Here is a 25,656-nt window from a genome sequence, read left to right as displayed (position 1 = left end):
GCATGTCTAAGTTTAAAAATTATCAGTTATGATCGTATTTTGATAAATTAATTTTACTCCAAGTGTTATACTTGAGATAATTTCTATTGCTGACTAGAATCAATATTTGATTAAAAATCACTAAACGCGTTTTAGCTATATGACTGTATAAAAACTCAAGCAAAACCGAATCGATAACTTCGTCAAACTTTGTGACCACGGCATAATTCTATTTGCGATTTTAATAGTTTTTGTGCGAATCAAAATCGCGTAATAACGTTCGATACTTCTTACGAACTAGCAAAGGATCTAGACTATTAGCATTTCGAATATATAATCTATATTATATTTACACAAATGTTCGCTATATCTCCTATGCTGAAATTACATATCGAGCATTATATATACCTACTACATGTCGTGTATCTCTCTGAAAAGATTTCTTTATGACGGTCCATCGGGGAAACGCGACGGAATCGGTACGGAATAGTCAGAACTCAGTATCGCTTAAGCGCGATCGGAGGTGTAACAATCGTTTATCAGTTGCATCTGGAACGCGGTTTATTAAGTTAATGTCTTCTGTTATCTCTGATGATTTTACAAAATTTTGACGATGATACTACACGGCCATGATCAGTACTCCGTAATGATACGGAGTAAATAAGGAAGTTCTACTTTCCTTTTCTTTGACGTATCAGTGAAAGAAATGGCGTTAAAAAAAAAAAAAAAAAAAAAAAAGAAAAAAATGGGGAACGACGAAAGCAAACGTATGACCTCATATAAGAAACCATGGAGATATGCGCGGTAGTCCAATCAGTCTCATAGAACGTGTCTCATATTTCTAGGAGTATCAAGAATCGTCGATCTAACTATAATAATCCAGATAAGAAAGTGTGACATCAAAGTGAGAAAAATTCCGCGGTTTCTGGCCACGAAGGCCTCGCGTCTCTCTTTCGACTTTTCGTTACATTCGTCGACCACTGTGCACCAGTCCACCTCCTACTTAGTACTGGATACAAACTTCTGCCGCCACTGTACGACTAAGCACCGACAAACTTTCGAGTGTCTCTGAAGCTTCGCGAGTTGCGAGAATATAGGACAAAAGAGAGTGCCGCGCGAGAGAGGCGTCAAGTCGAGCGGTTTCGACAATTTCCTCGTCGCGCGTCCGCGGAGGGGAAAATATTTTTTCGCTTTAACAGCAGTCACTCTTTTCACGACTCGAGTACATTAGACCAGTTTCGACGTGGCAGGATCATGGGGTCCAGGATGGGCTCTAGAATGTAAGTAATTTATAAGGATGCGTGTTTCACGTTTATTTGTGAGCATTTATCCTTCTCTTTGGTTATTTGTCGACCGTTGCGCGTTGTTTCACGCGCAACAAGCATGAGAGGCCAGCGATCGACTGGTTGTTACTCGTATGAATAATCATGCGCGAAACGACGATCCACGGTTTGATTTTGTACTCGATTTTTATTTTTCTTCTTTCGCTGGTGATTACTATTTTTCTCGTATTTATAAACAAGCCTCTTGCATCACACTGGAACAGTCGTATGTGGAGATACGGAGAAATTTTCAGTCATGAATCGTCTAAAGATAATACGGTCGTTACACTTTGCGACTTACACTCGGAATGGATCAACATACAGCACGCGCATATTTATTAAACCTCGCATACGAGGACGATTCGTGGCTGAAGTTTTATGTCTTCTTGTCAATTTTCTTGTTTGCGATACACCATCATATCCGTTTGTTTGATCGACCAGAGTGTTTAATAAAGCATTTTGATAATTTCGCGGAGCAAACAGAACGAAGCGGTGTCGCGCGTCCTATCGTGGTTGATGATTTCCTCAAAAAAGAAAAAATATCATTGGGATGATTATCGCGAACTACGATCCGCGATGACCTCTTGGAAATGATTCGTTACATCCGACGAATGTGCTGTGCTAAATTAGTAATTACAGCGCGTCTTTGTTGAGTGTATTTGGCGCAAGGATAAATAGGAAAATATGTTGAGAAACTAATTTTTACACGAGTCATTCATATGCTACCTTAAATTTGAATTTGAATACAATTTGAATAGCTCTGTATATAATTAGTATAAAGGGAAAACAAACTGTTCCCAATTTATTTATCACAAAAAGATAATAAATTCGAATTCGAAGGTAAATATTAAGAAGGTATATTTATCATCGTCATTCTTCTATTCATAGAACCGATCAACATTTCATAAACACGGCTTCTGAGCAACTTGTATCTTCAAACATAATTTATTTCACATTAACGAATATTTGAGTTTCATGTTGTCACATGCTCTTGTCATATTCTTATCACAATGTCTACATGTAGATACTTTCTTATAATACTTTCCTTGAAATACGGTTAGTAGTAGTAGATGAGTGGAACAGCAAATGAGCAAATAAAAAAATAAGAACGGATTGTATGTCAACCGTAAAAAGAACCTTCGCGCTAGCAATAAGCTGGTACGTTTTTGGAAATCGTTTAAGGTTTTCTTTAAGCGACTCTGATCCGATGCAAAATTAGTCAGACTTCCACAAGGTAACCCGGCGTACTTGAACGTTTTGTTTTATGATTTACATTTTTTAAAACGCACCGATTGTTCTTTTTTCGATGTTCGATTATCGTCGCACAACAACGTAACGGAGGCCGCTCGTATAGAGCAGGGTTCGTCAACCATCTGGTCGAACACACTGAAATTGAATGGAAATTACTCGGGGCTGCCGCGACGCACGGCGTGGGCTCATTTACCTTGCCATTATGCTTCGCTGACTAATTCGCGCGGGGAATCATTAGTGTCGCGTCGAAACCGACCTTCGAAATGTTTGCAGAATTTAACTCCTATTTACGGGAACGCTTAGAAGCGGCGCGATTCTCGTAATCAATGCCAATTCACGCGGCCAATTTATGCTCTCCTTTTCTCACCTTTTTCCGAATCTTTTCGTTTCATTTATCTTGCGATCGAACAAGATGACTCGACGTGCAGCTCGGAGGATTTAAAACTCGGAGGTAGAAGCGTTAAATAGCGTTATTTGTATGAGCAAACAGTTGTTTCCTTCGCGAAGCTTTTGTGACGCGTGATTTCTCGAACATGAATAATTATGCGACCCGTTTTTGCTTCGTTTGTTTTATTGAACAACCTGTAGATAAGATTTTTCTGTCAGTTGGAGATATTTAATGACGAACATAGTCCACGATAATACATCGTATGATCGAGGAAAAAAATTGTTGACTAGTAACGAGTACGCGATATATTTTTTCAGTGAAGATTTGACGATAACTCAGTGCGAATCTCTGGAAACATAAACCATGGATCACCACAGGTTTTTATAATTTTCTAGTGTTTGGTGTTCGCGTAAAACTGATTTCTAAAGGAAGTGAAAATTATCTTTTGTGGAAGTTTTAAAGGTCGAGATAGGTTTATTTGTCAAAGATTCATCGGAGGTTTCCATAACGAGCGACCATCATCAGGGAATATTATTTGCATTAACGAGATCACGCAAAATCTTGAACAAACAAATTTTAAGCAAATCCTAAGCAATCGTCATTCGTTCGATGAATGCAGCCTTTCTTCGACGGTCAAGATAAACGACCATTATCATCTATTTTTTATTTTTTCTTTTATCCTCGTCGATGCCGCTTCCCCTTTCGTCTGGTTTTTAACTGGGATAACTAGGTCATGGAACGTTATTTAATTCGATAAACTGTAGTAGTTCGCAAATATTTGTACAGCGAACAATTATCAATCTTCTTACGCTTTCCTTTCCATTGTAATCTTTCATCTCTTATTTGTCTTTTATTATCGTTGACAGTTGTTGATCGAAAATATTTAATCTGAAATACTTATCGGATAGATACTCGATATAAATATGATATTATATAAAAGAAATTTTCAAATACGATATTCGATATTGTTTTGATTACGATAAAAATATTTTATCGATATTTTGACGAATCCTTAATAAGCTGCAAACTTCTAATACGAGCCGATAAACCGTGTTTTAGTAATTCATACTTATCATTTCCTACTAACACATTTATATAATGCAATATCCTGTTTGTTAGATTTCAAATTCTTCTGAACTGGTATTACAGAAAAAGATTCAGGACATTCTTTATGAAGTTAGTTATATCTTGTTTCTTGACTATCGTGACGTGATAAATAATTCAAATTTCCTAGTTTACATTCCCTCGAGTAAAGAAATTTCGTAACGTTATTCGCATTATGAGATATTTAATACTTTCTGCGATTCTTTATACCGGATTCATCCTTTAGTCACGAGATTCATGGATTAATTTCAGACGCTCTGATTTGAGAATCGTCTGAACGTAATCGTATGTCGATATCAACGATACAATCAGAATGATATATCTAGTAGATTATACCTATGCAATTGAATCATAGTAGCATCGTGCATCGAGAGAGACATGAACACTAATAACGAAATCCACTGAGGAATACGTAAATTAATTTGAAATTTGCTGCGCATTTTCCGTCTTCTGTAATTTTCATAGTCGTCAATATGACGGCGTTCATTACTGCATTCACAGTTGTTTTACGATTCTCAGGTTCGTCTCATCGGACAAGCACACTCGATACAATTTCGTTATACCGATACGAGTTCTATCCCTCTAGGAACCAAAGTTGTCAACTTTGTTTTATTGAACTTCTCAAAAATTTCAGCCTCGAGTTTCTTAAGTTTCACTTTCGCACAAATACATGCCACGTCGAACAAGTCTAGCGCTATATACGAACGAGCTGCAGTTCCCTAGAAGTGAAAGTAATCAGCCCCATTTCCCGAAAATGTTAAAATTTCCATATGAAAATCTACGCAATTAGCGTTCAATTTCGCAGAGATCAAACGATTTAGCTCGGACTTGGAGCGCATTAGTTTGCCTTTTGCGTGACTTATGGTCATAATTACTCCTATAATTTCGTAGCAAAAATTCAACTACCACAGATACAATTTCGTCTAATCCGTCATTATTCCGTGTTCCGTTCATCCGGTCGGAACATGGTGGATAAAATGCGGAATCGGGCTAGACAGATCGCGAGAGAGCAGCGAAAACGAGCCACCGATATCGGTTTTCAATTTTGTTGGACGATCGGACGACGGGGAAAACCGATTTTTCCATAGACCCGTTGCATATAACGGTCGATGTAACAATAAACCGTCGCACGTTAGTTGCAACTAAGCTGTCGCATCCGCTCTAAGCCGGCGTAAACCAGTTTTATTTGATTTTTCTCCGGTTGTTTTCGATGAACTGAATAAGACAAAAATACGCACACATGGGCAAGCGAATGCAAGCGCTCGTTCGTTCTCTCTTATCTATCGCGTTATCTGTCGGTGTGTCGACCGCGGGAAATCGTGCGCATGGTTTTCTCTACCGATGTGGATCTAGCGCTGCTCGACCAAGCAAAAACCTGTCACTTTTCAACGCAACGGTGGCAGCGTAAACAAAATAATAGCGCACGCGGGACGTTTAATCCGGAGATTTCCCTAGTATGGAGCTTCGATATTTCCTGGAGCGAGAAAGTGACAGTTTTCGCCACGGGGCTGGCGTTTTTCTGAGGAAACGATGATTCCATCGTTTAGAGCGTTTAGAACATTTTATGATTGTGCTTTTGGTAACTGCGATCACTTTCGTTTACATATTTCCTTAGCAGGGTGACAATTAACTCTGTTGTGTTCTTTAAATCCTTTCTGACTCACTCGTGTTCCTCCCGCGTTAAAAGATCTTTTAAGATACAGATTCGTGTGAAATGATCGTTGTTAACACACATATTTGTTTGTTTCAATTCTATGATAAGATATTTTTTAAAACGTTAAAAGAAAGCTTCTGGGTGGTTCTTTAATATTTAAAACGTTTCTAAGTTTAGATTTTAGCAACTTACAGGTTTCGAAAGAATTGCAACGTAATTGCCATTTAGTGCCATTTAATTAAAGTGCCTTGGAAGCTCAAGGAGCGACATAATGTCTTTCGTCAAACACCGTGCAATTGTGAAATACGATCGACCGTCGCATACTTTACGCATACTGGCGTCGAACCGCGAAATTTTAGTAATTAACTGATAATTACTGAACCGTCAGGAAGCTATATTGTTCCAATGTTTTACTTAACATAATCATTCAGTGGCAATACAATTTCAGCGTTGTAAATGTCTCGTAAGCGTTGTTCGTCGCACATTAATCACAACGCACTGCAGGCTATGGAGATTTATAATTAGTTTTCTGTCCTTTTTGTCAAACGATTCCAAGCAAAGTGAATTTACGCGACATTCTATTCATCTATCATTCCTTCTATTCTAACATCAGGATTTATCGCGACTCGACAAAGTTGCTCAATATTCGTTAAATCATAGCTACACTGTCGGCTATAAATAATTAGGACATCCATTCTTTACGTTCATTGGGAAACTTTCACTTTATTTTATTTTATATTATAAGACACACACGTTGCAAATGAAATAACTGATTCACAATAAAATACTTAGAGAATAAAAACAATTCAATAGTATCGTAAATAGCGTTCAATTTACACTAGATATCCTAATGCTTATGATCCTAAGTATATTCTTTAATTTCGACGATCTTTTTCGGACATTTTATCATTTTTCAAACATTTTTATCGCCAGTTTATTCGAACCAGCAAGCCTCTTGTGCAATAAGTTTCCAAAATAGTCATCGGATTATTTTATGGCGTATGCGATTGACGTGAAAGTTACGTGATACCTGGCCAGTGATAGAGCGAGTGACCTACCGATCAGAAAGGCTAGAACTTTAAGAAGGACCGATTCTTCCCCTCTCTTTCTGTTTCACTTCTCCCACTGGCCTCACGGGTGATCGTTGGGAACAGAACAGAGTTGTGGGCATACGTTTACCTTCAAAGACAGTTGCTGCAGCAACAAGGCGGTCGTGGTCGCTAGATCGATATAGTGTTCTTGGCACGCGTCGATCCGTGATTTTTTTCACTTAACGGCGATCTCCGTGCCGTGAAGTTAACGAGTCACACGCAATCGGTGGACACGCAGACGATGGTGTAGGCGTGTTCGCGAAAGAAACGAAAAGCAGCTGGACACCTGTTTTCACACGTGTTACGTACTCTGTTTCGAGCGACAACACGTTGCGGATAGGAACGTGAATTGGTTCTAATTGTGAGTGTAGTTTCTCTCAATCTGTTAAATAAGAAAGAGTTAATTCGTTGTTTGGATTAGCAATTTCTTGAACATAGTAATTTCTTTGTGTCTTTCTTGCATGCCATCATTTTTCTTGGAAATAAGATACAGTGTAATAGTTCAACGCAATTGAAATACATAAAATTTCCCAACTATGCATGATTTTTTGATTCGTATAGCAAGAGTTCGTTTAATTAGAGTTTATTAATGATTAATTAAAATTTTGTTTGACTATATACCGTTCATATAAACGGAGTTCTACCCTGTATTATATTAAAATTTACGCTGACTAAAACCAACTTAATGGAATTTAATTTGCATTTATTAATATCTGATTCTGCGAGTATAGAATTATCTGGTTAAAGGTTGATTCAGTTAGCAAGTTACAAGCATGTTATATTAAATATAGTAAAATATTGCAAACAGATTTGGTCCAACGAATATTGATATTTTCATCGGTTTATATTAGATCTTGAAGCGTATCATATTTCCTTCGTCCACTGTTAATCCTGGGAACTTTTGTGTTCTCATAGAACAAGAATTACCAGAATGAATGGAACGATCTAAGATACGCGATCGTAATTACACGAGTACATGGAATTCGATCTGAGGTCGTTTGTCTCTTGATCGAGATAGGTTCTTGATTTAGAGTACCATCGAATGGGCGCAATTATTCTTTTCGCTCAGATGGTAGCTGGAAATTGTTCCGTGTTCGTTGAAGACTTAGGTCCAATTGCACGTCAAGTTAAGAAGAATAGCGATCAGATGAAAGCGTTTAAGTCGATGATTATAATTGATCGTATAACAAGACTGCGTTTCAAGGTAGACGATATACTCGATATTGTTTGTTCCTCTTGTTGTGTTTGTTTAGTTCCGCCTCGTTTCAGTTGATCGAATCGTGATATTGTAATTGACGAATCGAGTTAGACTTTAATTCAGTTGACTGGGCAACCTATCCGGATCATCAGCTATTGAGCAGAAGATTTTCAGTAAAAATTTTAATTGTTCGAGATTCGAGTAAAATAGTAAGAAGAATTTCATACAATTGCTATGTTTTAGATAATCTAGGATTTCTTTCGACGTGACTTTTAGCGATGTTTCTAATCTTCGTATCGAAGCTCGATTAAATTTAATCTAAAATTAATCAAACGATAAATGTAAATTTTCAGTAAAGCTGTTCTTAATTTTAGCACGTTATGTCTTTCTCGCAATAATGTGTTTCCGTTATCAGTAGTCAGCAGAACTTCTTCACACAGCTCGACAAACATCCAGTCATGCATGAGTTAATAATTTCTTTAAGGCTTTTAAAAACTTCGTTACGTTTTTGAGTAATTTTTTTCCCTAACCTTGTGCAACAGAACTAGTTATAAAACCAGCTGCTAATCAGCCGAGTTAAAACTGGTCGGAGCGCAAAGTGAAGAAGGAAAAATTCGAGGATGTAGAAAAGATATAGTAGCCGTAGTAATGCGATACGAACCGCGCACATTGGCGTCTTTATTGAAGAATTAGGATTCTTTATGACAGGTCGTTTATATCGTTAAATATATGTTAATCCCACCGAGTGTCTGAATGAGTAGCAGGCATTGTGGAATTACGCGCGAAGGACAAATGACCTGGATCCATCTGCGATCCAATCTTTACGGTCAATTCAACGAATGTCACTGCGTCTTCTCCTTGGATTCGCGTTTAGGTAGTTCGTCACGCGTGCAACAATGCCGCATAATATCCCGTATCTCTGCGAGCTATCGTGTGGCGAATTTTTTGCATGACGTAAAACTCGAAACATGGAAGAACGTCACAGGCGAGTGCTATTATCCTCCTTAGTTAAAACGTTCTAGCATTCTTCCTTTTTTCAAGATCTGTGGAAATACCTTCGTCAAATATTTCGTTTTTTAAATAGACTTATATTATACAGACTTACGAAACAATGACTAGTTATGTATTTTAAATTGAATGAAAAAGAATCGCACAAAGGAAATGGTAAAATTTCAGAAGGACATTTTAGTTAAGAAGGGCAAAGTGTAATTCAGGAAACGAGGAATCTTGGGACGATTAACAAATATAAAAGATACAGTTCCAAGTTCCGTCGTTCTCTCGCTGTTCCAAATCCTCTGCGTGTGACATCACCTTGTAATAATCACAATTTATCTATACGGGAACGCGCGATCGGAATGAAAAAAAAGAGAAGACCAAAGAAGAATTACATAGTAGTTACATGTCGGCGATAAATAACAATAAACCGATGATTTACGAAGACAATGGGGAACGTGCTCATTTTCCGTGGTATGCCCAGCTTCCACGTTCATATTTATCGAACAAGATTGAAGAGTAACGACGGATCGTTTCCTCCTTGAAACGTTAAATCGGCATCGTGCAGTTGGTTACGAGAGGATCGTCAAGGAGACGATTTGCCACGAACTGCATATAAATACAGAGTATCGAGACGTGCAATAGTTTCAGACGCGCTCTTTCGTATTAGAAAGTCAATGGTATGAAAGACCGTCGCTAAACGATGATCATACCGATGGCTCTGATGTCCGACTAGTCTATCAAGATTCCTCTTTTCTTATACAGATCATTTTATAGTCTATTTATACAATGAAATCCTTGAAAAGATTGAAACCGTTTCGACGAAAACCAATGGGAGCGTGCAGTTCCGGTTAGAAATCGGTCAGCTAGGGTTCGAGAGCATGGCTCCATGACGCGTTGATTTTCATGTATATATGTATCGGACGATGTGAACGCCTCTGTTTGCACTGGTTTTTCCTTTGTCTCTCTTTTAGTGTCCACTCGCTTCGATTCGCGCCAGTAGAAAATCGGGATTCGCCGCGAGCAGTTGGTTGCGATCGCGCGTCGAGTTCGTGCGAACACGCGGGCAGCTCGTTTCCCTTTTATCGGGCGTTTATCGGCTGGACCTTGTGTCAACGATTACGGTTCCATCCAGCTTCGTCCAACTTCTCTGCCAACAGTTAGTTTTACATCGACGATTTTGCTTTTACGTCGATTATGACAATCTGCAACGACGATGATAACTCGCGGATACGAACCATCGTGTGTCTTGCATGCATCGTTCGTTTCTCTGCCGCGTTAAGACTAATCAGATGACAGACGACAGACGTGAAAGTCCCGTTCGCGACTGGTTTCTTTGCGTCTTTTTGCCTTTTTACGTTTTTTCTCCTTGCAGAACGTCTGTAGAAGCACCTTAGCGCGATCTCGTTGCTTTTATGTAATGTGTTCAATTGCGTCGTTCCCGCGCGTTTTTTTTCGAGCAGTCGACGATCGAACAGCAATTTGATCTTCGAAGCAGGGTCAATGGAGAAGCGTTTCCCACGGATCAGGCATAATTCTCGAATCTCTGTATGTTTGCAGCCTGAGAGGCGACGAGGAGGACAGCATGAAGCTCTTTTCCTCGCAGAATGGCGAATCCTCGACGACCAAAGATGGGACAGGTAATGGCTTGTTTTATTAATATTATATGTATGTATTGTACGTAGGTTTATGTCTTAGATCTGAATCGATAGGTATCTGCACGATTTGATGTCGATTTGCATGTGCATGAAAAATTTTGCTAGCATGCGGAATTTATTTGTTGAAATATAACGCAAGTAACGAAAATAAAATCGTATATTCTGTGTGTTAAGAAAAGGAAGTTGAAGAGACTAGAGGAAAAGTGGTACAATACATATTTACATAATTTCTCGTAGGTGATGTATAAGTATATTATGTTACAAATGCCTCCTAATAGAAAACAGATATCTGGTATGCAACATATGCCTAAATGCATACGTTATACAACGCGTTAAGAAGTTAGTGGAATAATCTGTATGCTGGTAGGCAGCAAAACAGGTTATTATATCTTTGCATAAAAGCTTTGAAGTTTATGAAGAAATGAAATTCTATATAAATGTAAATCGTATATATTTAAAAAAAGATATAGTTCTTTTCTACTGATTTCTTTAATTAAAAATGTAAATATGGCAGTACTCTACATTCGATCTAGTTACAATAGTGATTTCATTCTTAACACTTTCGTCTCCTTGTATGTCTACTTTATTGAATAGCAAAGAATATTAAAAAATTTATTTTTACATGTCGTAGATCGTAGATAGGTCATGGCATTATATAATTACCACGTCGATTAGTCGCGTGCCCGTTTGCAACCCACCGGCGCGATTTGCTTGACGCGTCTATTCGTCTTGATTAGTCGTAACTCGAGTTAATCGTTTACTATTGTTTGTCGCCTATTGCTAGAATTACAAAGAGATCTACGCAAAGACCGTGCTCGAAAGAAAATCAGTAAGCGGTTTGTATTGTTTAGTTACGCGACTCATTAACGACGCCAGCTAAATCAATTAGATAGTTGTTCTGGTCTAAGTTTGTGTCAATTGAATCACAACAATAACAATGTCCGTTTAACCGATAAGAAAATAAGAGAGAGACAAAATAAGCTAGTTTTAACGATGACGAATAAATCAATAGCCGCTAGACCACACCGCTGTGATTGCTTGACTAATAGCAATGAAACAAGACGCTTGATATATAATTTAAAAGGAAATTATCATGATCGCGATTACGCGTACCAGAGGAGGCGGGGGATGTAAAATCAGGTTTTCTTCGTCTTTTTTCCTTTCTCGTAAGCTCGTGGAAGAAATATCGCGTGTCAACGGCAGGCGCCGATTTTCACCGGAGAATCTGCTGGCTCTAAGGTTCAAGAGTTTCACGATTTCCTCTTTTTTTCATGCTTTTCCCTCCGAATGATAGAATTTTTAGAGACCAGGCGAATCGAACGATATCGTTTGATCGTTTGGAAAACCGTGTTTTTCGCAGAGGGAAAGAGAGGATCGGACAGGAAGCAGGAAGTGGATCGCTTTGGATACTATCAAATGATCATGTTCGCGATAATCAGCCTACCTCTGTTCTTGTCAGCAGGATTCACGCTTGCCTACGTATTCACAGCCGGCGAAGTTAAATACAGGTACGTTACCACATGATGCAACCAGCGATTCGAGCAGTGATTTTATTTTTTCTTTTCGTGTTTCTCATTTTTTTTTTCCTATCTCCGTGTAATTTATTGTGTGTATGAGCGCCTCCTTTGTTGTTCGAGCTACTCGGGGCTAGTCGCCTACAGCGAATCAGTGTCGTTCATGGCTCGTGCTCGGACGAATAAACTCTGGCGAGAAGGCTTGAATAATGCGCGCCGGTCAAGTGCAATCAACGAGGAGCACCTAATGCTCCGCGACTACATGAGTGATCGAACATTGAATTATGTAATCGATGCGACGGATAATCGATTACTTTATTAGCCATCCTGTTAACTTTTTCGCGGTAGACGAGCTTTAGACGCGTATAGCGACCACTTTTACGCAGCTAACTGTATTTTATTAAAGCAACTAACCGCGCTCTGTTAACAAATTTAACGTTATTTTAAGAGGAAATTTCTTCGAATAACGTTCTATAGACCTCTGCTGGATACTTCGAACAATTATTAATAAATGTATAAAACACAACATTGTTGAGATGGATCGTTGAACCAGATTTACTTTAATGATTATTTATGTGTTGCGTTAACAGTACAGTTACGTCTTTCGTTCGTACAGTCGCTAAAAATTTTGAAGTAAAGCAGGAACGAAGATTCGAAGTACTTTCGTGATATTTTCATCAGACAATAAAAAATTATTGAAGGAGGTCCATTTCCCATATTAGGATTAATAAGTTATATATATTTTACCACATTAAAGACTATCAGTTCTATCGTCGAAAATATTCCGGGATATTCATATAGAATAGGAAAATTCATTTACTAAAATAATTTCTGGAAACATATCTCCTCCTTAACATTTCGATCTTCATTAAAAAATTCTCATCTTGATAAATGAATGATTGTTTAAAAAATAGGTGCGCGGTACCAGAATGCGAGAATCCATTGAATACGAAGTTCGACGAGTCCTGGGTGCCGGACTCTGTTCCGAACGTGTCGGAGATGTCCAAGTGCAACCGATACGTTGTTCAGAATCACACGGGGGTGTGCACAAATCAGACTTTCACTAACGCTACCCAGAAATGCGATTCGTGGATCTACGATCCATCGGAGAACACGGTGCTCAGCGAGGTAAAACCGACCGAGCAATCGACAGATCGCAGCTAATTATGGTTACTTAGATGACTCACGTTTATCCTATCATTTTCTCGATACAGTGGGACCTCACCTGCGACACTAATCGATGGAAACTCACGCTCGTGGGCACGATAAATAACGTTGGGCAATTCGTCGGACTGATCTTCGCTGGATATATATCGGACAAGTGAGAACCAATCATTAAAATTTGCGACTCTCGAATTTTTTATCTCGTTTTCGTTTTAATGTTCCAAAGGAATCTTTCGTATGAAATTGAAACTAGAAATCACGCGTATCAAGTCTTCAAATTGTCTTCAAATTTGGGAAATTGTCTAACGATAGAAAAATACGATTCGATTGGAAATTACCGAAAGAGTATATGTAGCAAAATTGATTAGAAGACCGTGGACGTTCAGGCAAATTATATTTTTACAAATATAATTAAACAAATAGAACCTAAGCAGAGAATTGTTTTACGTAATATAATACGATTACGAGTACTTTTGGATACTGTATGTATTTTTTAATGTTATATATGTTCCATGTATTTTGGTATTTTCCAATTTCCATTAAACTTACAAAAGTCCGCAATCTATCAATTAGTCCTTATCGGTTCGACTCTCAAGTCTAGATAATGGAGTCTGTTGGATTCGAACCGGATATCTAACGACGTCCGATCGAAGAAGAGGGTGGATGCAATACTTTAACTGAGATTCGGTGGAAATCAACAGGTCGTTAGTATTCGCTTATCGAAATCATCTCATAAAACGTGGAAAAACGTGTGAGAGATAATTAAGATGCTCGATAACACAGAGAAATCGAACCGTGACGGATTTATACTGAGGTCTATGAAGTTTTTCTCCAGACTATTTCCTGCAGTTTGAACTCGACGATCTTCGAGGTTTTTAGAGCGTTTTATGACACGTGCTAGAGTGTCCCTGGAGAACCGGAACTCCGGTATTCAGACAGACGACTTTCGCGAGTCTGTGGTTTGTAAATCCTAATTCGAAGTCCGGGAATACTTGAGATTGTCCAAAGGGGAAATTGTATTTAAATGAAACTGTACTTTGGGCGAACTTTGAAGATCTATGACAATGATTCGAACTTGCAGGTTGTTTTTCGAGATTCCTCTTTTTGAACGGTTCAGGGACTCGTAACGAGAACAATTCTTGTCGACTTTTTTAATATTTGAGATAATAGTGTATTTTAATCGTTAGATGAAAAATTCATAAATGATCTATCGCCGCATAAAAGTTGATTTTCTCTAGAAGAATAACTTTTGTCAAATCCGTTTTTCACCAGAATAATTCTTGCCAAGTTACTAAGGCTATTACTTTTAGTGAGACAGTTATGTATTTTGGACTACCACAATCATTGCTTTCTTAAACGATGACTCACATATCAACATATTTCAGTTTGATAACAGCCGCGAAGAACAAAAATACTGATGTTCTAACTATTCCGCTGTTTGTTATTCTTATTTTATAAAGAGAGTACATTGTCCATCGTACTATTCCATCTTGCGCAACTTCGTGATTATATCGATATAGCTCGTCTTAGTGACTGCGTGATATGATAAATATTTTATTTAAAAAATAGAAACCTACCGAACGAAAACAAATGACGTTGAAGTATTTTCTTCTTTTTCTGAAAAAATATGAAAATTGACAAGGATAATTTTCGATATGAACCTTCTCATTCCTCTTCTTCTTATCAAAAACCTTCTGGAGTTACATCGAGAACATAGTTCGTTGAAGTTTTTATGGGAATCATCGACAAATAGGGAAGCGCTGTCTAGTCGCCAAATCCTCAATGTCCGCTTATATTTCGTTTCGCTACTTTCAGATACGGAAGACGCACGATACTAACACTCACCACATTCCTAAGCGGAATCAGCGGCCTGATACATTCCTTCTCCGTGAATTATTGGATGTTTCTCGCGTTCGAATTTATCGACGCGACTGTCGCGGCCGGTATCTACAGCGCTGGATTTATTTTAGGTGAGTTAATAACGAGGCAAAGTAAGGGAAGATGTTCGACGTGAATAATGCTGATATAAATAACGGCCATGTTTCACATGCCACTGGCCACTCGATGCAGGAACCCTTCGATATCGAAAAACGTAACCGAAGGTAACCATTGCTGCCCTCCAGTTTACTATTGCCACGCTTATAATTTCACCAATATTTCATTTATACGTACATACAATATCCATACAATGTATGTATTATAATGCACGTTTCAATGATGCCAGCTTCAATAATTCGTCAGAAAAGCCTTTCAATCACCTATCACGATTTATCAGATCAAGCGACTCTGATCTCTTACGGATCTCAGAATCAGTGCCAACAATATACATCGATTATCATTTATCGATATAAACGTTTGTAATGTTTTCCACATTGCTGGACATTTTTATTAACAAAAATATCGGTGGCTTTCTTTTGCTTCTTTAATTTAACTTTGTTCGCAGAGCAATATCAAACCTTGACCTACTAGTTGATAGCTTTCATCTCAACAAAAATGTAGCTGATTAAAGCGGAGATTCATTGAGAACATAATTAGATGGCTGTTTTTTTGAAGTATATTTCTGACAAATTAAACATCTGAACAACGACGAATTTGAACTCTTATGATAACATAAGATTGTCAGAGAATGCATTCGCTGTAGCCATAGCCTAAATTGCTAGCGAATAACCGCAAGTTCACCGTATGAGCAACGTTTGATTATTTTCAGGGATGGAAATGGCAGGAGTAAACGGCAGAGTGCTAGCCAGTACGATCATCTGCTGCATGTTCGCAGTGGGTGAGATGTTACTCGGTTTGATCGCGATGTGGCTGAGATCATGGCGGATGGTCCTTCGAATGGTTTACGGTCCGGCATTGCTCGCCATCTTATTGCCCGTCTTGATCCCGGAATCAGTCAGGTAATTTCCTCTGGCGAATGTTTCATTCGCATTGTCCCGACGCCTTGTTAACGATCTCGAAATGAACTCCCTTAAACGCGTTTCACGACATCCGGCTAATTAACCGTTGAACTTTTCACGTCACTGCGCCCTTGATTGGACCTCGGTACTCTCTAATTAATTAACACGGATCACGATACCGAGGGATCGTCGAGGATGTGTAGGCTGCTTTTAATCTTTGGTTCAAGCTGTAATCGTATTTTATCAGATTACTTTTCTCATCGTTCCTTTTTTTCTATCTACGCCATAGGTTATCGATAAAGCGTGTCCTATACAAAGATACACTCAATCGTTTCCCCGTTCGAAAATTACTGTAGAAAAAAAAAAGAAAAAGAAAAACACACACAATGATGCCCATTTTCAAGGTGGTTATTGGCGAATGGAAAACACAGAAAGGTGGAAAGTATTTATCGGAAAATGGCGCGTATTAACGGACTACAAATCACCGAGGAGGCCATTGGAGCGTTCAAAGAATTGAACATGGTGAAGACAGAAAAGGTAGGATTAATTTTCAACGAAGTACAAAGGAAAATATTCGAGTTCGAAACGATATCTAGTATCGTATTTTTCAGACGGAACAATTGATACAAGCCGAAAAGAAGTCACCAGCGATGCAAGTTTTAAACAGTTCGGTGATGCTCACTCGGTTGTTGGCGTGTTCGTTTTGCTGGCTGACGAACACTTTCGTCTATTATGGATTATCGTTAAACTCGGTGGCTTTCGCCGGTGACAAATACGTTAATTTCATACTAGTGGCCATCGTCGAAATCCCGGCTTACTTTCTGACCTGGTTCCTGACCGATTACATTGGTCGTAAAGCTACCCTTTCCTCGTCTTTCTTACTGAGCGGAGTGTTCTGTCTGGCTATACAATTCGTACCGACAGGTAACCTGGATTTTCTTTGAAATTCTCTCTGCAATTTACAGCATTTTGCCTTACATCCTTTTTATATTATTCGTTTGAAAATGTTCGAGCGATGACAGATTAATTTACAAAGGAAACGTCAAGTATCGATAGACAACGAATCCATTGCAGGTTCGCTGAGCTTTCTACCACTGCTCTTGTACATGGGCGGGAAATGGTGTATTACGATGTCCTTCTCGACGATTTACATTTACACGGCGGAGCTGTTTCCTACGAACTTGAGACACTCCCTTCTTGGAATTTGCAGCATGACTGGCCGCATGGGGTCAATATTGTCACCGCAAACTCCTCTTTTGGTGAGTCTACCACCGCAAGAATGTACATCGTAGAACGATACCGATACGAGCCGCTTGTTGCATGCTTGCGCTTTATTTTCGAACAATACGAGCGAAACAAAGATTCTGATTTATCGATATGTTAAGCTTGCGGATTAAGGAAGGCTTAAAGACCAGGCAAAATAATTAGAATGGGCTTTGTGGCTTTTGCAGACGCGAAATTTTACATTGTAGCTATTCCTACACAGTTGTACATTGTTCTTCGTTTCCGTGGATTAGTACAATTACATTAATATCATGACTATAAGATACGCTAATAAATAAATGTTTGTATCCGACAGTAATAGATTTAATAACGAAACAGATAAAATTCTTGCTCGAAGTGAATTGCGATAGTAAAGTACAACTTAAGACTTGTCACTTATCAATTTAATAATATCATTAGTTGGTATAGTGTGCAAGAGGACCAACTGCCTTTTGTATAAAAGTTTTCGTGCTCAAATAACAATCTATAAATCTTCGCGAAATGAATTTTTCACGGAAGAAATACACACAATATATAGATATAATGTGCTTCGTCTTTTCGCGTTTTTACGTATCTTTTTATGATACAGGCACAAATAATGCCGGAGCTGCCGTTGATTCTGTTTGGATGCATGGCGTTGTCCGCGGGACTGCTGTCTCTATTCTTCCCGGAAACATTGGGAACTAAACTTCCGGACACGGTGTGGGAAGCGGAGAATATCGGTAAAGTGCAGCAGAAACAGGAACTGCAGGATTCACCGTCTTAAGGGCGGTCGGATGCAACGCGGCGCGTTATAAATCCGGAAAAGAACAAAACGCAAGAGACAAATGGAAGAGAGTAGGGGCAAAGGAAACAAAAAAAAGGAAAAAGTGTGAAAATTAACGAGATAGGGAAGAAACGAATAAAAAACGAAAATGAATTGAAAAAAAAAGGAGAAAGTGGTGGTGAGAAACGTGCAGCAGCAATGTCTTTCAAAAGTTTTTCTCCTCCTGGTGCGAAGAATATCGGCTGTGACTATCTGATTCATGGTTCTAAAGCTTGTGAGTGAAACGCACAAGGAAATTCCCAAAACGAAGGGAGCTTAAACGCGCGCTGTTACACAGTACCCTCGTTTTCAATGCGTTGAAATCAACAGAGTTCGCTTGTGATCAATTTGCCATAAAATTGACTGGTCGCGAAACGAGTTGACGAGTCGTTGATTATAGATGAAATAGTCAAGGGAGGAAGATAGTCTCCGGGGAGGATTGGCAACAATTTATCAGACCTAGTCGATAATTCACCAGCTCGTTTGTTCCTTTTTCGCTTGCGCAACTGATAGATAAGGCGCGCGAGATCGTTCCACTCCCGTTCGTGCAATGTCCGTTTAATTTTTAACGTGCTTAATTATGCCTCGTTGCTGCCAGTTAAGGCTATCGTTCGACATGTTAGTGTATCTGTCGTCTAGACGTCTACATATGTACGATGAGTTTTATTAAATACATACGTATTATGCGTGCATTGTCCTATAATGCTTCTTCCATTTAGGAGAGAAAACATAAATATACTCAGGTATTTTCACAGTATTGCTGCATCATGTTCATAAATACATATTAGTAATTATGTCAGGCTCTTGTCTGTGTTTCTGAGTCAAGCATTTTAGAAATGTATATCGACCATCGTCGTTGTATTTTAAGACGTGTAGAGCATCGTGCCATGATAGTGCATCGTTCAGAAGGACGAGATAATAGCGGTAATTTAATTTCATGTATAAATATATATATACATACATATGTATATGTGTGTGTGTGTGTATATGTTTACGCGGGGATATTATTATTCTAAACGAGTATTCCGCCGGTGGATACTTACGTAGCCGTGTACAAACCGTAGTAGTACAATTGTTTCATGGAAATTATATAGGAGCACACGGTGGATAGGCCACGATGCTGTTTTAGAGAATTACGAAGAGCAATTGTATTACGAACGATGCTCGTGACGATGGGAATATTTTGTCATATTATTTGCAATAGTTCTTATGATGCTGAATCTTTCGCGAGAGTATTATTAATTTCGTTGCCACGTAGTATTAACTGAAATATTAATGTAAATATCCTCGACCATGGTAGTTCCTCTCCAACGTGTTTTCATCAACGATAACTCATAACCTGTATATAGAATTGTTAATGTCGCTAGAAAATATTTCCATCGTGTCGCGAGTAGCGGAATTGAACGACGCTTCACAGGCAATCGTATTTGTTAAGACGGAGTTAAGAATATTCGTACATAGCAACGCATCATACGTGTACTAGACATTAATGTAACAAGTAAACGTAATTCTGATGATACATAAGCATTTACGAAATCCTTTGGTTGTCGTTGATTTTACCTTTGACGTTTGCAAGAGTTCCCTTGGCATACTTTGAAATAATAGCTTAGGAAACTTCTGTTTAAATACTTAAACGTAGTACGCTGCAGTATCTGACTGACGTTTCACTCAAATTCAAACGATTTTCAGCACCTGGTTCTTCCAATTATAAATCATGCTACATTTTGTTTGTATCTTTACAATCCTGCTTATTTGGTGATTTTAGTAAATCCTACGTATTTGAAATATACGTAGAAGCTACAAGAGAAGATGGAAACATTAATTGGTACTGAAAATATGACGAGAAGCATTTCAAATCGTATGGTAGTTACAGTTAAAAAAGACTCAATTTCTTTCTTGTCAAAAGCAAAATAGAACGACACGATCGATAAAGCCTAATAGAAGGAGCTTAAAAACCACGAATACGTTAATCTTTGCATAATGTTTACGTTACTGAATATTCCATGTTGGCATGTGTCCCTCCAGCCGGGTTTTTAAATGAAAGCACGCCGTCATTATCTGTTCTCATTTGGAGAAAATGGGAGCCAAAATTGGCTTTTGTGAGGCATAAAAGAGTTAGATGTGACTCGGCATCCAGCGCACAATGTCAAAGGACTAATGCCGCGTAAAGCCACTACCATCGTCGTTGGGATATTTTAATATACACGGGGATTTAGATATTTCATTCTGACAAATTCTCGGTCTCCCCAACGCAGCTCAAAGGAAATTGAAGCGAGCGCCGGACTAGCCAACGGGCTGCAATAGGGCTGCGTATGCTGCACGCGATGCGGCTGGTTATTTTATGTTTACAGATGACTCGACGTCCCGCAATAAATATTGTTGTCCGGCCTACAAATCTTCGCGGCTTCGCATTCGTCCTTGTTTCTTTTTTCGTATTCATGAAACTGCGCTGGACGTCCTCTCCTTTTACGTATCGTTCTTCGCAGCATTGGACCTTCGCATTATGAAAATCTCAATAACGTTACCGATACACGCGTATCTTCGATTCGTGTCGATTTCAACGAGAAAGATAGTATAAAACGTTCGACGAATACACGTAATCCTCTTATTCCCAGTTATACGTAAAGAAAGAAAGGAAATAATTAATCGTGCGACTAATCACCTCCTATCAGACTGATTCTGCACAATACACGTCGCGGCATTTCCACGAACATAAATTCTAATACGAATGCGAATGCAGCGTAAAAACAATCCGCGATATGCACTCTGATGTGTTATTGGAGGTGTCGCTCGCCTTTGAAAACAACGTCGAGCGAGAACAAAGTCAGCATTGTGACGTTCCCATAATAATGCATAATGGAAATTCGATGGTATCGTTACGTTCGAACGAAAAAAGTTTGCCGATTCGCGCAACGAGGGAAACGCTTGGCTAGAAATACACGTGACTTGGTAAAATCGTTCTGAAACGACGAATTTAATTAATATAATGCACGCAGATCCGTAGTCTCCTTCAACCTCGATCTCTCAGCCGATCGAACGAGATGAATGCTTCGCCGTTCAGCCTGTATAAATCCGGAGAATACGCGGATTCGTGCATCTTCGAACGCGTATCATGCTCGATGCACGTATGTGCCACCTTTATCCTGGATTATCTACATGCCCGATGGGGTTGTCGAGGTGTGTTGGCGGACGGCATGCTTTCGATTTGGCATAGTACGCGTCCGTTTATCGACGACCGGGAAGGAAGAAGAAAAAAACGAGGACGATTCCAGACGCGAATAATCCTGCGGAAAAGGAAAAGGTGCATCGATAAGCTCGTCGATATACGGCGCGTTCTTTGTTCGAGGGTTTCCGAGTACGCTGCCGCGGTTGCTATCCTCGTTTGAGTTACTGCTCTCTGCCTGCCTAGATGCTGTTATCGATGCTGTTCCCGGAAGGAGATAATGGAGATACGCGGCTATTCATCCCAGAGAAATGAAAGTCGAGTTTCCTCTCTGCTCTTTCTCTCTTGACTTTGCCCTTCGTTTGGCGTTTCAATTCGCGTAACATACACAGCGCGTCATTTAAGTGAATTCGAAGCTTTCAAAGGATTTTTGAAAAATTCTCTTTCGACTTTGCATTTGGAAATTTGGCGTTTGCCTCTGAACTTTCGCGATGTAGCTCTCGATTAAGTGAATTTCGGAGCTTTCAGAGAATTCTACGTTACGATGTTTCACGTTAAAGGATCTTTGAAAAATTTTCCTCTGCATTTGGAAATTAGTTTATTCAAGAGCTTCTTTCAAAGTCCGTCTTTGCATTCACGATATAAAGTATACGATGAATCGTTATTGTGTATTGCTTAAGAAAATTAAATTTCGAAAAATACCAAGTTTACAACATCAGATTACAGAATTGTACAAACATTTTTCTTCCATTTTACATCTAGAAATTTAACATCCGTCTCTATATAGGGTGGATCGTTGTCTCTAAGTCTCTAAATGAATTCTGTAGCTTACAGAGTGTCCCAAGTTAAATCGTTTTACGTTATTTTCAAGATGTCTAATATTCGCGGCGCTAACAAGTTAAAACTACGGCGGTCAGTTTTCACGAAAACATTCCCCGCGAGCGAAGTATCGATTAAACGGTTGATAGCAATTTCCTGCAGACGGCAGGTCGATTCGTTAACACGAAAATATGATACGGATTTTATTAGCGGGTGAAATGGAAGCGATTTTGTTTCTCGCGCGATGGCACACTTTTTTGCCGGAGCTCGCGCGATTAACGCCGTGGTCTGCGTATCGTTTCACGTTGTTACACGGCGCGGAACAGCTGGCCGAAGAGTTCAATTTTTGTCGCGCCGGAACAGGCGACGATTTAATGAAAACACTGGCGATCGTATTTCCATGGAAAAAAATCTTTCACCAAGAACAATTCTACTGTCACCTGCCGAACGTGTGTCACGTTTTCATTACGATCCAAACGAATTGGATAAGAAACAAGCTTGACAACAGGAAGACAGATTTTCGAATAAAACAGTACACCAGAACCTTTGTGAAGCTAAACGTATAAGAATTTCAGAGATGAAATAATTTACTTTACAGTAATCGTAAAGCACTTGTTATTAATCTCAAAAATTAAAAAAGATCTAGTCCAAAGAATGCCTGTCGTCTTTTATTCGTATATCACTTAGGTAATTCATTTTAGAATAAAAGAAGCAATAATGTTATAGTAGATAATTTTCGAAGAAGGTGAAGAAACTATAACTGATAGGTTTCTTCACAATCTTTTAATTATTTCGTAATTTTCATTTCTTAAAACGTAATTAACAGTATATACGGTACATATTTAATTTTTTCTTTGGAGCACGTAACATCAGTTGGTGACACGATGCAACCGGTATATCAGACGACAGTTACAGGCTGGTCACGTAAGGGATTAAATATCGTGCACAGGTGAGAATCCTCGTGGCTTGTTGCGCTTCGGGATTCGTCTATCTCGTTATACCAACGTTTACAACAGACGTATAAAGAATCCGGCGATATTCTCTTGTTTCTCAACAATTATGTGAAAACGTGCGAAATAAAGAGAAGTAAGAACAGACGAGAAACATAATACCGTCTCACGAAAATATTTCTGATTTATCAGGGTCGTTGCCACGCACGCTTAACGTTCCTGTTTATCAAACTGACCGCTTATCAATCACGTTAGCTGCGAATGATCTGTTCGACGTCATTGTGGCTGGCAGAGAAGCAGGAACAGGAACTTGCTCTATCTACTGTGACCGCGTTAAGGGAATCGAGGATATCTACGCGGAGTAAATCAGCCAGTATCCAGAATTGACGCGGAGCAACGAGGGGGCAGCTGATGGTGACGCTGCGGAACGAAATGATTGGCGTATCGGCTCGCCCGTGGGACCGATTCCGCCAGGCCAGGCCAAATGGATCGTCGATTTTTCCCTGACTACCTCTGGGAACTCCACGATTGCACGGAAAGTCGTAGAAACAGATGGAAACGGAGGCAGAGATTCAGACGATGCCAACGAGTCTTTTCGCTTGGTTGGAAATCATCTTACGATACGTCGATCGTTAAGTGATATAAAACGGATTCCATATGAGCTATTAAGCGATTAACCGCTTGGATTCTGAGTCATAAACCGATAATTCCATAGAGAAGAACATATCGCTTTTATGTTTCCCTCGAAATTGTTTAAGATGTATTTATGACCTGGTTCTGTCAGTTACGCAAGTCTCCTTTAGATCAATCGAGTTAAACTCGAGTCGTTTTAAATCAAAGGCTTCACTAACAATAACGTAGATTGATTTCAAGTTTATGTTCTTACTTGACTTGAAATCATCTGAATTCGAGTAACCAATTGTTAAATGTAAGATGGACAAAGTATACTTGGTAAATGGTTAGAGAAACTCGGGTTATTGGCAATATGACAATATGGGTTATAGTTACTGGCAACTTGGTTAGGAAACTAATTAGCAAGCGCAAAATTGAATTCAATAATTGTTATTCCCTTCAAGATTACAATTGGAAGAATTTCAGCGTGAAACCTGAAAGCACATTTCAAATTAAATTAAACAACAGTTTCACTAGATTCTGTAAGACAATATGAAGTTGCTTGAATGTAAACAATTTGAAATAAACTAATTTCACTGATAAAGAGAAGCGTATACATTTATCCCATTTTATACAAATAAGAAGAATAGTTCGAATTAAAATAACTCGACTAATTTGAAGGTTCAGGCAAATATCCCTGAGTTCACGGAACGTAATGACGAAGATGCAACTTCTTTGTTTTCCTATAAGCAGTTTCCTCATTTGTCTGGAGGAATAGCCATTTGGGCGTAGATACAGTCACCGGACTATCGACAAATAAATTAGCAAAAGCTGGGATTCTGGCTATTCTAGGCTTCCATTAGGACCAGCTCCAGCGAGACGGTGAAACGCACGGTATTAGTCCGGTTGTCTAGCCTTCTACGGCCAACCATTCGTCTCGGCTGGAAGATGGTTGAAAGTAGCTAATTTCGAGGTCCGTAGGTTCCACAGAGCACTTTTGGCGTTCAGGTATTTGGCGGATGTCATCGGGCAACGTCGTTGCCAGCCTGAGTTTCATGAAAGAACGGGATTTGCAGTTTCCATTGCGGCTCCACTACCGCATTTCCAGCGGTCTTATGGCCGGCAATTTTGTCTCTTGACTCTGTAGACTAGTTTGTCTTGACTTTGTTCGTTTAAGTAGAAATTGTGTCGCTATAGTGTTGTGGATTTTTGCAATATTTCTCTTCAATGTTCCTTCAAAGTTTAAAAATAGAAAATAGTCAAAGAAGGATATTTTCGTCAAGGAGTTAAGAATTCTATGATGAAACGTTCGAATGCAATTTAATGATATTGTATGACTCCTGAAAATTCAAAATTCCATTGAAACTTTACTAAACATTTATGGGGCATTAAAATGTTTTCGGAATTTTGTAATTAAATATTCCTTTTTGTGATTAAATATTACGTACCCTCATATTATTAACGAGAATGTTAATACATGGAGCGTCAAAGTACGAAGAATTTTGTAATTAAATATTCCAATCCAATTATATAAGTTCTCGAAAATTCTATTGAAACTCTAATTTTCTAATATTCGTTTCAAGATCCAATAAACCATTTCGGGGCGAAAGTGCTACTCCTAGCATTCTGATTCCTGAAATGTAGCGGAGTGTACTTACTAACTACCAAGATCTATCTTTATTCGAGTTTATCCCAGCGGACGAGCAGGCGGCTGGCCCAGCCGGCACGTGTAAGCTAAATAAGTTAGCAGCTTGTTCTGTTGTAATTAGCGTGGACATCGTTACGAGTTTCTTCGCGTCAGCGAATCAATAAATTGCCCGATGGAAGCCAC

The 25,656-nt window shown here is 39.0% G+C and overlaps 1 protein-coding gene across 4 annotated transcripts; it reads left to right on the top strand.

The window, feature by feature from the left end:
* Positions 1–773: 773 nt before the first annotated feature.
* Positions 774–19,817, top strand: LOC132909184 (solute carrier family 22 member 21-like). 4 transcript variants are annotated; one of them, XM_060963850.1, is made up of 11 exons: positions 774–1,259; positions 10,541–10,620; positions 11,999–12,146; positions 13,067–13,280; positions 13,367–13,473; positions 15,132–15,286; positions 16,024–16,213; positions 16,618–16,750; positions 16,825–17,137; positions 17,288–17,472; positions 18,066–19,817. In XM_060963850.1, exons 1-11 carry the CDS (start codon positions 1,234–1,236, stop codon positions 18,240–18,242), a joined length of 1,728 nt encoding a protein of 575 aa, XP_060819833.1. In that variant the 5' UTR covers positions 774–1,233; the 3' UTR covers positions 18,243–19,817. The 4 variants fall into 4 exon arrangements, with proteins under 4 accessions (XP_060819833.1, XP_060819832.1, XP_060819835.1 ...); XM_060963849.1 differs by lacking the exon at positions 774–1,259 and adding an exon at positions 2,272–2,321; XM_060963852.1 differs by lacking the exon at positions 774–1,259 and adding an exon at positions 6,880–7,150.
* Positions 19,818–25,656: the final 5,839 nt, after the last annotated feature.

This window comes from Bombus pascuorum, chromosome 7 (assembly GCF_905332965.1).
Source record: "Bombus pascuorum chromosome 7, iyBomPasc1.1, whole genome shotgun sequence".
NCBI lineage: Eukaryota > Metazoa > Arthropoda > Insecta > Hymenoptera > Apidae > Bombus > Bombus pascuorum.
The sequence above is the reverse complement of the archived record's forward strand: the minus strand, read 5'-3'. Positions and strand labels throughout refer to the sequence as shown.

Bases quoted from the DNA above. Each gene is read 5' to 3' on its own strand.
- LOC132909184 (XM_060963849.1), top strand. From the start codon at position 2,287: ATGCTCTTGTCATATTCTTATCACAATGTCTACAT. The intron at 10,621-11,998 runs GTAATGGCTTGT...TGTTTTTCGCAG, and splicing joins GACGACCAAAGATGGGACAG to AGGGAAAGAGAGGATCGGAC. The intron at 12,147-13,066 runs GTACGTTACCAC...TTTAAAAAATAG, and splicing joins GCCGGCGAAGTTAAATACAG to GTGCGCGGTACCAGAATGCG.